The 17,946-nt window shown below is 40.9% G+C and overlaps 1 protein-coding gene across 1 annotated transcript in view; it reads right to left on the minus strand.

The window, feature by feature from the left end:
• Positions 1-14,024, minus strand: part of LOC147657406 (uncharacterized) — a 60,268-nt gene extending 46,244 nt beyond the window's left edge. Inside the window, exons 1-2 of the mRNA XM_086909701.1 lie at positions 13,471-14,024; positions 4,526-4,922 (exon numbers count right to left, since the gene is read on the minus strand). Coding sequence (XP_086765827.1) covers positions 4,526-4,751 — 226 coding nt within the window. The 5' untranslated portion in view covers positions 4,752-4,922; positions 13,471-14,024. The remainder of the gene's footprint in view (positions 1-4,525; positions 4,923-13,470) is intronic.
• Between the last annotated feature and the right edge of the window lie 3,922 nt (positions 14,025-17,946).

Raw genomic sequence — 17,946 nt, forward strand, 5'->3', positions numbered from 1 at the left:
CCTCAACCCCCCTCAACCAATGACTCGTTACACGTCACTCGCGTAACACTGTGAATAAAATATTTTTTTCACCATTTATTTCGTAATTTTATTAAAAAAAGAAAACTTGGACGAGATCTTTCCATTTCGAGATTGAAATTTTGAATGGAAGATTATTAATGGGAAGAAAGATCGAGGAGGAATTCGGGTGAGCTGTCGAGTATCGTTAGATCGTGCGGATATCTTATTTCGAGCATCGTAATTTTATAAAACTTGGACGAGATCTTTCCTTTGTTTCGAGATTGAAATTTTGAATGGAAAACTATTAATGGGAAGAAGGAATTCGAGTATCGTTAGATCGTGCGGATATCTTATTTCGAGCATCGTAATTTTATAAAACTTGGACGAGATCTTTCCTTTGTTTCGAGATTGAAATTTTGAATGGAAAACTATTAATGGGAAGAAAGATCGAGGAGGAATTCGGGTATCGTTAGATCGTGTGGATATCCTATTTCCAGTAATTTTATCAAAAGGAAAACTTGGACGAGATCTTTCGATTGAAATTTTGAATGGAAGATTATTAATGGGAAGAAGGAATTCGAGTATCGTTAGATCGTGCGGATATCTGGTAGAGAAGAGGAGAAGCAAGAGGAAGAGCGTTCTTCCTCTTCATCTGAAAATGTTGGAAAGTTAAGTAAGCAGTTGGACGAGCGCGTGATAACGCGCGTATCGATGTAACTCGGCTCGGTTTACATGTCGTGTTCCAACTGGTTCGTGATGTATCGACGGCACAGTTCAAAATTCCGCGAGTCACGCGCGATCGTGTAACGATGCCTCGACGCCATCGCGATTACGTAAATTATGGAACGTTCTAATTTTAACGTCCAAAGTTGAATGTAAAAACGAGCGCATCGATTATGTCGAGTTACGTTGAAGATGGCGAGCAAGATTAAATATAAACCAGTTTCGTTTCGTTCGAAGCATATAAATTCCTCTTAATGGATCAAAGTTGTGTACAAAAGTATTTTGCATAAGAAAAATCGACACCGATTTCACTTTGAATCTGCACTATGAAATTGATCCTCGATCGATCTCTTAAGAGTTAATTCAGGCAGAATAAAATCTCTCTCGTTGGAGATCGAAATAAACATGGGTGAGAAAAATTTTTTAAATTTTACAACGTGGCCATTGCTCACAATTGTGATTCATCGAATCACAAGGAAGGATTTCGTTGAAAGGTGAAGGAAATAAGGCGAAAACGATTGATCAGTTAAAGTTTAACCCCATCCTGTCGATCGAAGTTCAAGTTTAAAGTCGCGTTTACCAATTATTCCGCAGAGACAATGTGAACGGGCGCTGGGATCGGCTGTTGTTTCCATTCCATGCCAAGACAAATCGCAATCACTCAATTCGACGACGCCATAATTATCGCATTGACGTTTTTAATTACCCGCACCACTGAACTCGACATCGACCCTTTCGTTCGACCCGAAACCAGACTTATAACGAGAGGAGAGCTTTGCGTCACGTCGCAAATCAAGTTTGTGAATGTCGTGATTACGACGAGTGCCGGCTTAATAGAGTTCGATTAATTGAACGCGTGTTTTTCTTTTTTTTTTTTTTTTTTTTTTTCATTTCAAATTTTCCCCTATTTTTCTCCATTGCGTAGGAACAATGATTTTCGAAGAAATTTAAACGAAACGAATCAATTTTTCATCCACTCTCGCCATTTTAAAATATCATCATCTCGATCCTGATATGACCGAGGATATTTTCTACGCGATTACAGATCAAAGAATATTAAAAATAGGAGGAAATATTGTTGAAAAATTTAATTTGATCGATGATCATTTCGCGAATAATTATATCGCGATTCGTGTCGATTGATTACAAATCAAAGAATACCACAAACGGAGAAAAATATAGCATCATTCGTTCGAATTGGAATTTAATCGACGACGTAACACGCACGGGCAAAATTGAATTATAACGTGAAACGATAATTCGCTCATCTATCATTAATAACATCCAACTATCCCGTTAAGCAAAAAAAAAAAAAAAAAAAGAATCTATCGATCAAACAAACTCGGAAGAATCGCACCTGTCCACCGATTTAATCAACATCCTCTCCGACCAGAGATTTCTCTGCTCGAAGCGGCCATAATCACAGAGTTTACGGCGAAGGAAATATCAAGGAAGCATCGATCTCCTCCCTAGTTTCCTTGTAAACCTCTTTTCCTCCCATTGGACAGGTTCCGCGAACGATTCGAGCGAAAAGCTGGAAGCTCGGAACAGAGAACTCTGCCTCGCCCTTATCCTCCCCTTTCTTCTTTTCTTCTTTCTAAGGAGAGAGGATCAATGAGTACACAAACACGAGAGAAAGATAGAGAGAGAGAGAGAGAGAAGAAACGGTTTCCAAGTAGGTAACGAAAAGAGAAAGGAGGACGAAACACGGTGGAAAGGACACGCGACTCATTTACCTACATCGATTTATTGCGAACGAGCAGATTATATCTGCGGGCGGCGTTACATCCGCGGTGAATCACCGTTTAATTGGCCTCCACCGCGAATCGATCACCCTTTTCCCGATCCCGCTGTTTTTATCCAAGTGATTCGCCAACCATTCGATCGGAATTATCGTCTTGTCCTCGCGCGGGAACTTTTCGACCAGGAATTTATTTTCCTCCACCGAAAAAGCTTTGGAGGGCTCGTCGTTTGATCTGGACCAAAAGGGGAAGGAAAAAGAAAAGTGGATGGAAGAAAGCTTGTATTTAAAGTGTGTTTAAAGTACGATCAGAAAAATTCCGTTTCATTTCAACTTTCCAATATTCTTCCTATAATTTTCACGCAAGGAAATAAATTTTTGTAAAAAATATTCGTCGACGAGCCGCCAATTTTTCTCGCGGCTGCGAGATTCTTTGAATTCGAATTTCTCTCCCTGTTTTCCATATAGAAATGCTTTTCGTGTAAGAAAATAAGCCTGTGAATAAAAGAATACTCATCCACCGATTTTTCTCGCGGCTACGAATCTTCGAACCGAATATCCCAAATTATTTCATCCGAATTGGCAATTTCAAAAATTCCTACGATTTTCTCATCCCGCGATAATCTACGATTCTCGTATTGAAAAGAGAGAGAGACAAGTAAACGAAGAAACTTTTCGCTATCAAGAAAAAGGAAAATATTCCTTCCCCCCCCCCAAAAAAATCTAGGAAAATCCATCCTATTACCGACAATGCGCATCATCGAACCGAAGCTCGTATCCTAAATCCACCGCAACTCAATCCTCTCCCCGGTATCATCTCTGTTCCGCGTCGAGTTCAATCCCGCTAGATTCGCGCGACGCGATCCCGAAAAAAAGAAAGAAAGAAAGAAAGCCCATCATCCAGATGCGTTTAGCCACCCACGCGGCGACGCTACTCCTCTTCTTCGGCTTTTCATTTAACGCGGCAGATTAATTCGCGACGGCGAATCGTGGCCGGCATTGTATGTTAATAGAAATCGACGCCTCGTTTCTCGCAGGTGAACTCGCCTCATCTAACGCGATATCGCGTTAAAATCGTAGCGGCTGCTGCTGTACTCGCTTTGCAAATATATCTTTGTGACGACGTGGAGACATTGTGATGCTTTGTGATGTGGAGATATTGTGATGCTTTGTGATGTGGAGATATTGTGATGCTTTGTGATATGGAGATATTGTGATGCTTTGTGACGACGTGGAGATATTGTGATGCTTTGTGATGTGGAGATATTGTGATGCTTCGTGACGACGTGGAGATATTGTGATGCATTGTGACGATGTGCAGATATTGTGATGCTTTGTGAAGTTTGCGAATCAAACTTTTCGATACTTTTGTAACTTTGTGAAATTTATGAACAGAGTATGGTATATATTTTTGTAGAGGTAGTCTGTCGCGATGCATTGATGTTTCGTTGATAATTCGTGCAGCTTTTTCTTTCTTAATTTTTATTGGATTTCGGGACGAACGGACAAATTAATTTTCCAAATACGAGAGAACACGAGTTTTACTTATCGATCCTTTTGACGCGGAAAAATCAATATCCGCGTAAAAAGTTCTACTTACCAAACGCCCTTCACGGGATAAAACCAATTTTCTCTTAAAAGAAAATTCTTTCACGGGATCTCATCTACATATCAAATACTTTTGACGAGGGAAAATCAATTTTCCCTCGAAGAATTTCATTCACCCGATGCCTCTAACGTATCTGAAATCAATTTTCACAGGATTTCGAAACGCAATATGCCTACCTTTCGAATTATTCCTCTCAAAAAATAAAAAAAATCTCTCTCCGATATTGCGTTAATAATTACAAAATCTACAATAACTTATCCCCCGAAGGATAAAATCGTGAAAAAAGAAAGAAGAAACAAATAAAATATTTCTCGAACGAAAAGATCGATATTTCCGTCAACCGCTCAATAATACACATACACACACACACACACACACACACATAATTCTTAAATATTCCTCGGCGAGAGAAAGAGCTATGTATGATCCATGTGAAAAATATCAAAGCTTACCGCAGTAATGGACCAGGATATGAAGAGTGCCCGCGTGAATCCGTGAGTCGCACCAGGAAGTGGTGTCGACCTGGGGCTCGAACAGGGAGAGATCGAGGCCCTCCATGTCGCTCTCGCCGCAGGAGTCGCTCAGGGGCTCGAAATTGCCGGCGTTCCCCGCCTCGTCCTCGTTCGTCGTATCCTCCGAGAGGTTCTCGCCGTGGCACCGTGTCGGAGTCAACGCCATTTCCGCGCAATTTTCCTCGGAACCTTTGTCGAACGCCCAACAAGCGGCCCTCTTCTCTCGAGAGCGCGATCTCAAGTAAAACGGACGAATTTCGAGAAAATTTTGTTCGAAGGAAATCGCTACTCGACACGGTTCATCGTCGATTGTCGATTGTTGCTTTCGATTAGGGAACTGAAAGCACACGGATTCGTGAGATCGATCGAGACGCGTTGTTCGAAAATTCGAGCCGAGGCATATCGAGGCATATTCCCTTTCTTTTTCTTTTTTCGCGGCACGGTTTTCACGCAAGATCGCCTTCGAGTTTTTAATTGTTCCAATAGCGCGGTAGACGCTTTTTTCGTTGCATCTCGGTGGAAAAAGATACGAAATAAAGACAAGGGAATTTTTAATTTTCGAGGAATTTAATTAATTAATAACCGCGGTAACTATAGCTGTTCAATGTACAAATTATCATTCGAGCATTTCATATGTAAAGTTATCATCGAAGGTAATTTCATTTTAATCAATTCACCTCGTACGATAATTACGTATGAATTATCTCGCGACTCGATAACGAGATTTTGATAATCGAACGAAATGAGGGACATTTACCATAGACGCCGTTTATTCTTCTTCAATGAAAAAGAAAACGTTGAAATTTTGATCCTTTCTCCACTAATCTTCCTCCCCGATGATACAATAATTCGAAGAAAGAAAGAAAGAAAGAAAGAAAGAAAGAAAAGAAGACGATTGTTGCAAGCAGTTTGACGAAAAACTAAAAACTTTGGAGAGCAGTGCTTTGAGAGAGGGCGTATCGAGAGACAGAGTGGATCAAAGTTACACGTCCGTGGGTGAGAAGAGAGAGAGGCCGAGTGCACTCGCGATGTTTCGAAAGTGGAGCTCTCCTCTCCGTGTCTGAAACGCCAAGACCCTCTTTAATTAAGCGAGCTTGTAATTAATTGCCTGCTCTCCCCATCCCCCGCGCGACACGTCGACCAGAGTTATGACCTATCCAACAACGCCGACCGAGCACTCTCGAACCGTGCTTTTTCTTGGAGATTGGACAGAAACAAAGTCATCAGAAATATCGACAATCTTTCGACGAGTGCGTTCGCGAACTTTCATCAAATTCCTGGCCCGCTTCGAACCGCGACTTTTATCCGCCGACAAATTAAAACGTCTCGGTTTTGACTCTGTGTCAAAGCGAAAGCAATCGCTTCTTCTTCGCCGTTTCAAATCGAATAATCAGCGCGTGGAGATTTCAGAAACTTTGAGAGAAAAAGAGAGAGGGAGAGAGTCTAAAAAAAAGTGGAAAATTCGAATTTGAAAGGGGAGAGGATATTAATCGGTGCTAGTTTCACGTGTCGTTCATTTTTCTCCCCTTGATCTATCATCCGGTTAATTTTCATAACGGCAAGATTCACTTTCCAAGAGGGAGCGTGGTAATGGAAGGCGAGGGGACATTAATTACTCGGATCCCCGTGAACGAGATATATCGCGACGGCAACGTGGCGTGCACTTATGTCGATAAATTATTTACACATATTTACATGGGCCGCGGCCCGCCACTGCGGATGCAAAAGCGAAAAAACCAGTTTCATTGAAAAAGGATAACGGAGGAGGCTCGCATGCCGGAGCGGCTTCGCGCGATGAAAATCTATTACCGGAGCGGCTGTTGGCCCAACAACAACCGTTCCCTCAATTCGGGGGGAGGAGGAGAAAAAAAGGCTCGAATTTTCGATCGAATTATAACTCGAGAGGAAGGAATCCCTCTTTGTGGAAATTTATCCCCCCGAAATTGTACTCGATTGTTGAAAAATATTCTGTGAATATTGCAAATCCTTTCAACGACAATCTGTTCGAGCAAGAATTCCAATCATCGTCGAACACGTTTTAATCCTTCCAAATTAGCTTAAATTAAACGGAATCCATCCATCAAATTCTTATCCTGTCCTATCTCGAAGAAGTATCTCGAAGCATTTTTATCTTTATCAAAATTTTCCATTTCTCCACATTTCTCCACGAACTTGTTTCGTGAGAATTCCAATTATCAAATGACTCCCTTTAAAATTTTAAAATAGAACACCGATCGTTCCAAATCAATCCAATTCATCGATATTCAACAATCTGTTCCCTCTCCAAGAAGACTTGCACTCTTAATTCGTTCTAAAACCTTAAACTTCTCTCGTTGCAACGCTCGTTCTAAACGGCAAATTTTGATTTCGAGATGTTTGATTCGAGAAAGAACATTTCGAGGTTCTCGTACATTTTTTTGTTACAAACTTTTTAAATAAATAATTTTATTTACTGTATCCGAATTAATATTTTTTCGTATCGTTTCCTTCCAACTTCTCTTCGTTCTTCAACCTCTCCTAATATCGAAATATCGAAATATATCTCGACCACTAAAAGATATTAAATCTTCTAATCTTCTAGAAATTATCGAATTTTTATAACTTCACGATTTAACTGTAACCTTAAGTCATTATTATTCAATCGATAATAAGTTAAAATCAAGTAAATTTTATTTAATATTTACCGTTTTATATTTCACCGTTTATAATAACTTGAAACTAAGTAAATTTTATTTAATATTTACCGTTCTTTTAGAAACTCATTTTACTATTTTACGATCAATCGAGCGTATAATAAATTCATATTTTTCTTCTAACGACACAATTATTTACGGTTCGATTTGTCTTGACTCGTCAGCAACGGGATTTTTCTTTCGGTATCGTATTACATATCGAATAAGAGAGACCCATTTTTTCCCTAAAATACGTAGAAAAATTAATTTTGACCCAGCAATTCGACATTTGTTTATCTTCATCGAATTTTCAAAGCATAGGCAAGGCTGGAGGGGCGAGAACGATTAGGCCGTGGGATGCGCGCGCAGAGGGGATCGAGATCGCGGATCTCGGCGATCACCGCGAGGATCAGTGGTGAACTGGTTTCGCGAATACCGAGGAGGCGTGACGTGTGCGTGTGCACGAAGGAGGAGGAGGAGGATCGAAGGAAGGAAGAGGGCCAGGCAGGTCGTTCGCATCCGAACCCGTGCAATTCGTTTCGTGACCACGCGGAGATTGCCCTTCTTTCTTTCTTCTCGCCCTACCTTTCTTTTCCCAGGATCGAGAAGAACGATCCTGTGGGAGAGGGATTGGCCGCGGACACGCACTCTCCAATTTGCAACGGGAGGAGAGAAGTAATTTGCCGCTTAACGCGTCGCGTTTGCCTCCGTTTCCCACGAAACTCCATGGAAATAATATAACGAATGATCGAAAGATGAACGAAAGAAAACGCTTTGTTTTTCTTTCGTGTTAAAAAACTTTTCATTTTTCCTCGAATATTTCGGGAAGCGAGGATCGAAGGAGCGCCAATTTTTTTTTTTTTTTTAAAGATTTTCAAATCGCTTGAGACGAATCTCTTCCACGAGGAAAGAGCAGGGGGTCCAATCGCTGGAGAAAGGCGCGAGGAGAGAAGTAATTTGCCACGTCGCGTTTGCCTCCGTTTCCACGAAATTCCATGGAAATAATATAATGGAATAATATAATCGAAAAATGAACGAAAGAAAACGCTTTGTTTCCTCGAAAATCTCAAGAAAATCGCGAGCGAGGAAGAGGAAGCCAATTTTTTTTTTCTTTTTCGTTGAAAGATTTTCAAATCGCTCGGACAACTCTTTTGAGACGAATCTGTTCCAGGAGGAAAGAGCAGGGGGTCCAATCGCTGGAGAAAGGCGCGAGGAGAGGCTCGACTAATTGGCCCATTCGCTCCGTCACACCGCATCCTGTTCGAATCGAAAGCACCAGGGGCATTCGATTGGAGACGCACCTCTCCCGGGGTGGATGGGAGAAGGGTTTACTGGGGAGAGAAAAAAGGGAAAAAGGAAACACGCGAGGCAAAGCAACAAGAGAGTATACTCGAGTATATTCGAAATATATGCACGAAGTTGGACATTTCGAGGGACTTGCACGCGGCCGACCTTAAACCTCTCTGAAAAAGGATCTCGAGTGGAGATCTGTTCCTGGCCGAGAGCCGTGCCGCCTCCTCCTCGAGACCACGGAGAGGAAGAAGAGTGCCTGCTCACGAGGATCCCTCGTAAACATCGGATCGAGGCCTCCCGATGCCGCGGCTGGAACAAGGATACCAGGTGCACTCCTCCTGATAACGAGCCTCCCAAGTGCTCCGCGCGCATTCCGCCCCTTTTCCCTCCCCTCGATTTGCCGGATTTACGAACGGTGGCGGCAGAATTCAACGCTTCTTCCCCCCCTCTTGTCCACTTTCAACAGACGATAAGGAACAGGGTGAAGAATTTATTTGTCACGGGTCAAAAATGTGCACGACGGTGCTTTGACGGTGTTTATTGAAAGGAAAAATTAAGTAGTAGCGAAAGGGTTGAAGAGGCACTGGAGACTATGGACAATGGATGTTGAACTGTTGCGAGGCCTCGACTAGGAAGATGTAGTCTACTCGATGAGCTCCTCGATCAGCTTGATAAATGGAAAACCGCCATAGCACAAAAATAGTGAAAATTGGCGAATCGAGGAGATCAAAAGAAAAAAAAGAAAGAAACTTATGGGACAGCCTAATATTTTATTCGAACGCACACGGAAAAGATGATTAAATATGAAGTTACATCGTTATTGACATATATCGAAATCACGATTAAAATTATTCTCTCGTCGAGAGATCGCCGTTCGATTAACTTATCGTAACGCCTCCAAGTGCTCGGAAATCGAGAGTCAAGGTGTAGATAAATTTACAGGTTAAATTATTAACCCTTTCGCTACAGGTGACTTCAAAAAGTGTGTTCGAGAAAGATCGTCAGCGTTTATTGAAAAAAAAAAAAAAAAAAATTGACGATAAAAACGAAATATCGATGCCACGTTTCCAGAGAAAGATACTCGACAACTTCGCTCGTATCGTACGGGCAGCGTCTCGACTGTAGTCGTAGTGACGAAAGGGTTAAAAGTAAAAATATCCAGACTTCTCTTTTATCTACCACACGAATCGATACGTACTTCCAAATCGTTGCCCGTTATCGTTTCTCAAACTTCCTTCCCGAACGAGCAAACGAACGTGATCGCTCTCTCTCTCTCTCTCTCTCCGTTAACGAAGCGCATAAAAAGCCTGGAAACAAGTTTCCAAGTAATCGAACGGGAGAGAGGGAGGTAATTGGCTCTTAAGTTATCGGGGAATCGATAAAATCGGCGGGGAAGGAAAGGGGGGAACAACAAGGGTTTCGAAACTTTTTCGCAGCTGTCAGCCGCGGAAGAAACGCGGAAGGAGATCGAGCGGCGTTACCTAATTGCGCTCGGCTCGAGATCCACAACGCAGCGCCGTATCTCGCCCCGATTCGAATCTGGTTGGAACGCGTGGTCGCTCCATCTGGCCTCGCTGCAACTCGGTTATGCGGACTATGCCTCCCTCCGGGGAGGTAAGGTTGACCGAGGGGAAGAGAAACGAGATCGAATCAGCTGGCGTGCGACGTTTCTTTATATCAGCGATAACTGCCGAGATTTGTCAAACCGTGTTGCGACTCGGCTGCGAAGTCGGTCGTAATTTGTTTCTTCTTCCAAAGACGATCACCGGTTGTCGGAGTATCGAGAAATTTTGTCTCGAGAATCGTTTCACTTTTTCCGTGAACGAATTTAATTGGGAGAATTTTCTAACTCGAGTTAATCGAGATAAAAGAACGTAAAATCGCATATTTGATTAAACATAAAGCACGCGTTTAATCTAAATCTTCGATCAAATTAAGTTAGGTGTGCAACAGGCCGACTATCAAGCATTCTGAAACTCGCTTCTGAACGATAAAAACGATAAAAAACGCAGTCTCTTAACGAGGTCGAGGGAGGGGAAAAAATCGAACCCGCCCGATTACCGAACAAGTATTCTTCGAAACGAGTGTTCTTGAACCTTAAAGAGTGAAACCTTTCCCCTTCGATTCGACCGAGAATTACACAACTCTGTAATGGGAAGACCAAAGTGACGCAGCACACACACGGCGGCTTCCTAACAACTTAACACCTATTCGTAATCGAAACTAAATAGAAACACGGGCGCCAGAATCAAGCTGTAACAACCTGTGCGTATAATATCTGTCCTCGGAGGAGAGTTCGAGAACGGAAACTTACCTCTCCCCGCGCGTAATTCAGCGAGCAGACGTCTCCCCCTCCACGATTTAGAGGGAATTCGGGTTGGGAAATTCGATCGAACGAGGATTATACGGAAAGTCAGGGAAATGCCAAAGGTGTCCCGTGGCGTTGCACCCTCGTAGAAAGGAAGTCGCTTCATTTCGTCGAGTCTTTCGAGAGGAGGACTCACGTTCCAAGGGCTCGCCCTTATAAATTATTGATAAACCTCCCAAAGGTTTTCCACCCGAGAGTAAACGATTCTCTTCGTTCACTTTCGTCCCTTTTCCTCCCCGTTTTCTTCTTCTTCGCTTCTCGAGGTTTCTCTGGAATCGAGAGTCCGCGAGAAGAGGCGCGGAAAATAAGAATTCGAAATCGTAACTCGGCGCAGAGAGGGAGAGAGAGAGAGATTGAAATAGAGGGCTCGCTAACGACCGATGCAATAACGAGTGAATAAAACCTTAACAATCATAACACGCGGACCCGTGGGTTTCTTGCAACATCGATCTTAAGCCACGACTAGCGCCCGGAGCTTCAAGGGCTTATTACGATCTGTCTTACCTTGAAAACCCATTACAACCAACTCAACATTTTTTCGCGGTCGTAAACTTTCGTTTCCTAAGAGTGACGATCCGGGGCTTGCCGCCAAGTCTCTACCAATCATCGAGGAAAGCATTTCGGATTTTTTCTTTTCTTTTTTTTTTCTCTTTCTTTTTTCTCTCTTAAGTGGGAGTGGAATGAATGCGCTCGACCGAATCGACGGATCGAATGGAGTTATTCTATTCGCTAAACCGTGCTATCAGATTATTATGTCGTGAGATTTTCGATCGAAAGTAAAAATTGTACGAATCAGAATGTGTTTCTTTCGTCTTTGATGGGATCTCTATTTGTTTTACTGTAAGTAAGTGGTAAAAATTGAAAAAAGAATTTAAATGTAAAAAGTAATAATTGATCGAAAAAATCCATGTTTCGTAAATCAGACGGAAAAATGCTTCAAACGTAATAAATTAAAAAAAAATTGCTTCGATGATGCGGATGGAAACAAAAATAAATATTCAAAAGTAAAGAGCGAAGTGAAAATACGCGACAAAGCATCGATCAAAACGAATCATAATTTCAATAGCACGTGTATCTCGATGGAATAAAACGAAACATTGAAATTGACATTTATTACGATTTATTTTCTTTGCATGTATAATATGCATGAAAAATTCAATAAACATTTGCCAACTAATTATATACTTTCAAAGAAATAATTATTTTAATTTATGTTCATTTCGATCGCGTTACATATACGTACGCATATTGATACACTGCAATAATGCAATTTCGATTCTTTATTGGACAGAAAAACGTTTGAAATTGGACAAGATTTCTATCAATTGTTACTTTTCCAATATTTTAAATGAAAAAAATAATGAAACAATTTCATCAACGATTCAAATAACTATTATCTCTAATGAATCAATGTCTCGTTCAATTTTCTACGACAAATAAAAATGCAATTTCGATTCGTTATCGTTCGATATTAAACGAAAAATATTCAATCTTGTAAAATCAAAATAATAAAAGAATCAAAAAAAAAAAAAAACGAATAAGTACCAAGAAACATTGCTTCGAAAAGTAATCGATACTAATGACAGCACTTTGCGAACCGTCTCTACCACGACGACGAGGAATTAAATTTGAAAACGGTCGTCAAACATGCGGATGAAATAAAGCATTTGTATAAAGAACCGCAAGCATAGTTACTCAACCGCGACCGGCTATATTTAATTATGCAGAATCTTGCGAAATCCATTTGCTCGGCAGATAGAGACGCGTCGATTTTATTCGATGTCCCCCTTCCCCATCTTTTTCGTTATCCACCAGTGCCAAGTCGTATTAATCTTCTTTACATTAGCGGCGATGGTATTTACATCGAGATGCTATAATGAAAACTTGATCGAACCAGCTTAGCTATGCCATGAATGTAAACATGTCTGTACAAATATTCTGTTTACAAATGTCAACGGACTTCCTACTTCTTGGAATTCGTGGAAACATTCGTACCAGCAAATGGTCGTAATAATACATCGAAAAACAAAAAATGTGTCGTAGAGAAATATGCGTAATATTAAATATGGTATTGCTGGTCGAAAATGAATAGACAAATTCATTTACGATTCAAAGTTGTTTCACTTCGTTTTATATCGTACGCGAATGCCATTTTACGAATGACATTATCGAACAAATTCGGTCGGTTCTATCTTTTTCTATTCGCCTATGTATTATAAATTCGATATTATCGATGATTCTAACTTTATCCGTTTCGAGAACACTTGGAAATACGTGAAAATAGTGTGGTCACGATCGATCGATAGAGGAGAATGAACTTCGATTCATCGAATTGCAAATACGCTCGATAAATGTTATTCGCGACGTAACGATACGTTTACCGACTAATTTTCTAACCTATATGGCTAGTTGAATTTCGAATACTTCGATATGCGACGAATATAATCCAGATGATCAAATTATCAATCAATCGCGACATTAACATTTCGATATGCCTCGGAAAATCACGTGATCGAATCATCTATCGAAAATATAAATCGATTGACAGTTACCTGTAGCGAAGCGTTACACGACGAACCACGGACGTTGTCCGAATATTTTCAGCGTAAATCCTGCCGAGACTCCACCGAACTTTTTTCCCCAGCACTGTCGTCGCGATCAAGATAAACGCCCGAAAAACTTCGAGCTCAAGGACTTTCGACCCCGAGTCAACGTACACGAAGACATACCGACACGTCTCTCGAAGTTCCTCTCGGTTAAAAATCTCGTATCGAAAAACGCCACACAAATTATCCGGCCCTTTTCTGTTCTTGGCAAGGATCCACGCGATTTAAATTATTCGATCGAATTCGTTTGGCCACGAAACACCAAAAAACACTGTCACAACACCGCGAGAACATACGTACGACGATACACGAGACGCGACTGTAATCGGAAACTCGAATCACCGCGCACGACGCGCCACCTTTTGCGCGTGATTCTTTCGATCACGTTTCGAAACGGTCACGGGCATGAGAATTTTCAACGACAGGTCGGCGAACTTTTTGAACGATCACATTTTCCCGCTAGTCGTAGCGGAACGAAAACACACGATACACACGCGATGCTTGCTTGCCGCGAACTGACAACGCGGGACAATGCTGCTCGGCCGAAGCCGACCGAACGCGCACGAAAATGGCCGAACAGTCCGCAAGTATTACGTGCGTCGACCGATTGACGGCCGCGGGGCTATTGATATTTCCATGCTTCTGCTAATCCTTTCTGTCGGCGGTCAAACCGACGAGAATTAAATTCTTTTCTCTCTTAGAAAATAGAGACAAACGGTAGACAATTTTCTTTCCGATCTCGTAATTATTATATTCTATTCTCTCTTTCGTTATTCGAGTACGAAAAAAAAAAACGAGCTAAAAATGTTTCAGTTGAATTCTACTATTACGTACGTTCTACTGCACATTTTCATGCGCGATATTACATCTTTACATCGGAAATGCATTTAAATTTTATTATTTATAATTATTACGATATTCAAATTGATTCTCTGACGATACAATAATGAATTATTTATACATATTCTTTGAAATAATTGAAAATCCCTTTATCAAAATGATTCTATTTTTATTATAATATATATCTGAAATGTAAAAAATCCTGTTTTATGAAGAAAAAAAATTATACTACTAATTTGTATTACCGACACGTTTCGACTAGCGAGTCTCTGGCCAGAAAAGACTCCAATACTCAAATTTTCAGTACACGAATTTCAGTGAATTCTTCATTAAACCGTCGCTGCTATCTCGTCTATTCCTCTTTCTCTCTACCGTCGCAAACATCACCGTGACAAATGGCGCGAGGTATACTCGAGGTTAATGACAAACTTTCCTCGCTGTATCGAGTGGGACAAAGAGAGAAATAGCAGTAAATTTTATTTGTTTCGAAATAAGTATTGCGCGTAAAATAGCCGTTATATTGCCAACCATTAGATGAAAGCGTACAAAAGAAAAATTTTAAACAATACGTAAATTGATACAAAGCAAAAAATTAACACGAAGAAGGATGAATTTTAATCCAAATAATTTCGATCTGAAAAATTATAAAAAATATTTTTGTAGAATCTCATTTAAAATATCTAATGATCTGATAGTTTTACAACGAATCTATTTCTAAACGAATCCAGAAATTCTCAGAATTCGATCGAGCTCTCTTTTTTTTTTTTTTTTTTTTTTTTGTTAGCAAGGTGTATTTTTACACGACCAATCGACATTCTTTCATCGACAAATTATATAAGAACTCGTACAAAATTTCACTCCTTAAAGGACACGAGAACTTCAAATTTCAGAATTTTTATCTGATTTTTTTTACGCTCGCTCGTTTATATTTCCCTGCGTTAAAGATATTTCCTCTTTCGATTCATTTATTCTCGATTACGAGATATTCAGTTATGCAAACACGTATCGTATTTCCGCTCTCAACGGAATTAACGCTCACCGCGGAATTAATGTATTACATCTATTACCCACATCTCGCCCGAATCAAACTTCTACAATATCTATATCAGAACGTACGTAATATCTGCCATTTGCTCTCTACGCTTCACTTAACTCCAAATATCCCCAATTACGTTTCGTTCTATATTCTCGAAATTTACGATCTACGAAATTAACGCATTCGTTCAAACCCCACAGATTTTTATTAATAGAATAACAGAATAATCAATTACAGACGCACAAATTACTACTTACAATCCAATCTAGACTATCCATATTATTTTATCAATACCAATTACAATTTTCATACATACTAAACCATTTCACTTTTACACCATCATACTCCCCCCTCTTCCCCAGACACCTCTTCCAACAGCATCCATATCAATTTCCTCGCGAGCTGAGCAGCCGGCTTTATACACGACCACCGCCCTCGAGTCTCATCGTCGATAACCGATCTCTGTTGCAGCCGTTACAATCGAAGATTCCATTCTATCCGCGGGTAGCACGTAGGCGCTGCGGATAGAGACGTCCACGCTTCGTATCGTGCCACTCCTAACTTATACAGTTAGCAGTCAATGCTGGTAAACCGGTCGTGAAAATAAAGCATTTGAAATTAGCCAGACGAGCGTGTTCCTCTTCCCGTGCGGGGAAGATCGCCGAGGAAGTGGAGGGACTTTGAAGTCGAAAATAGCCAAAAATCCGAGAGAGGTCTTCAGCGATGGCGGTTCTCGATGGCCTCTTCTTCCTCCTCCTCCTTCCTCCTCCTCTTCCCTTCTCCACCTCGGCTAGAAAAGTAACGGTGCCCGAACGATCGTTGAACTTGCTACGATGTGACGGCCGAGAGGGGCCATTAAAGAGAGGCCAAACAGAGAGTATGGGATTCATTGTCAGGCGCAGCCTTCCTCAACCTTCCTCTACCCGCCGGCAAACGTAACGATGCGATAAGATACGCGGATTTATTGAAGTGTAAAGCCTGCAAATTATCAACTGGCCACGGATCAAGGAGAGTTGAGGAGAAAAAGAAGAAGAAGAAGAAGAAGAAGAAGACGACCACCACCTCGGCTATTGGAGAAGTTTATCGCGATCCGTGCAACACAAGAAGGAACACGAGTGGAGGAAAGGGTAGGAGAAGATCGACGAGGATGATATTCAAGACTGAACGACCATTGCGTAATATGTGGAGTGTTGGCGACCTGGAAACCTTCGATTCGATGCTTGGCTGAAAATGTTTACTCGACGAATGGTTGGCAATAATTATTTTTATTCTTTAGTTCACGAAGAGATGCGGGTGTTGCGTCGTTTATTTTTCAAACGATATTTCGATAGTTAGAGAAGAAGTTGGGTAAAATTGTCACGGAGATATTTTTTAATTCGCGTAGATGGTACGAAGGGAAACGACGTGGAAAATATATATCGAGGGGAAAAATATAAAGGGGGAATATGATTATGCAAAATAAAGTAGTATTTCTCGAAGGAAATTCCAGTTTATACGCCAGTTTTTATATCTTTCGGATCGATCTTTTCCGTGGACTTATTTCTTACCTGGCGGAATATCTCTTCGAATACGAAAATGTTATGTCATCGAATGGAACGAGAGGATGAGCGCGATGAATCATCGAGTCCAGGATGATTTCCTCGCAATTAAAGTATATAATAATTGGTAATGAAATGGTACGAGAGCATTATAATTAACGTATTTGTTGAAATATTTAATCGCCACCAGATTAAGGTGCCATTAAATGCGGTTTGAATCGATACTTTTCCCCGACAGCCGAGCATTAACATCCATTAATGTTTCTCTGGAGAGAATAACACACAGAAATAATCCCTTCACTCCCCTCCCCTATATAAAACGATCGATTTGATCGTTAAACTTATTGTCATCATCCATGACGGAAAATAAATTGGAACGTACGTGTTGGATACATGGGCTCAAACAAAACTCATAATAGATCATTTCCATCCACAAACGTATTGCGCAGAGTCGTGAATATTTACGATACTCGACACGGCAATCTTGGGGAAAAAATTGGCAACGACGAACAATCGAATACGATGGTTTAGCGCGTAATGGCGCGCATTAACGTTTATGATTAACGAAAATGACTGACAACAACGTGTCATTGTTCTGCGCGCGACAACGTTGCGCGTCTAAAAGTGGCCATTCCACTTTCTAACGAGAGCCGGCTTTTCCATTCTGTTATCCGCGCCGGGGAAGGAAAAAGTGGAGATAAAATGGTCCGCAATTGGTGACATTTATTACGGACCAAACGTAGCGACGGGACCGAACGAGACAATCGTTACGTGACAATCTCTTGCTTCGATCGCGATTATTGATCACGCGTGAATTGGAATCGATAAAGAATATCGATTTTAAACGAATGGAAATTTTTTAGCGATAAGCTACTAAAAATCCTGTAATTAAATCTACATGCGCACAAAAAATGGAGAGAAATTTTTTAAAAAGAAGGATCAACGATCATTTTTTATATTTATTATTGCACTCTCAATAAACACGATCTCGATTTCAAGACGATCGAG

Source organism: Apis florea, unplaced genomic scaffold (assembly GCF_048593485.1).
Source record: "Apis florea isolate Af1SG1 unplaced genomic scaffold, ASM4859348v1 contig_3158_pilon, whole genome shotgun sequence".
Taxonomy (NCBI): domain Eukaryota; kingdom Metazoa; phylum Arthropoda; class Insecta; order Hymenoptera; family Apidae; genus Apis; species Apis florea.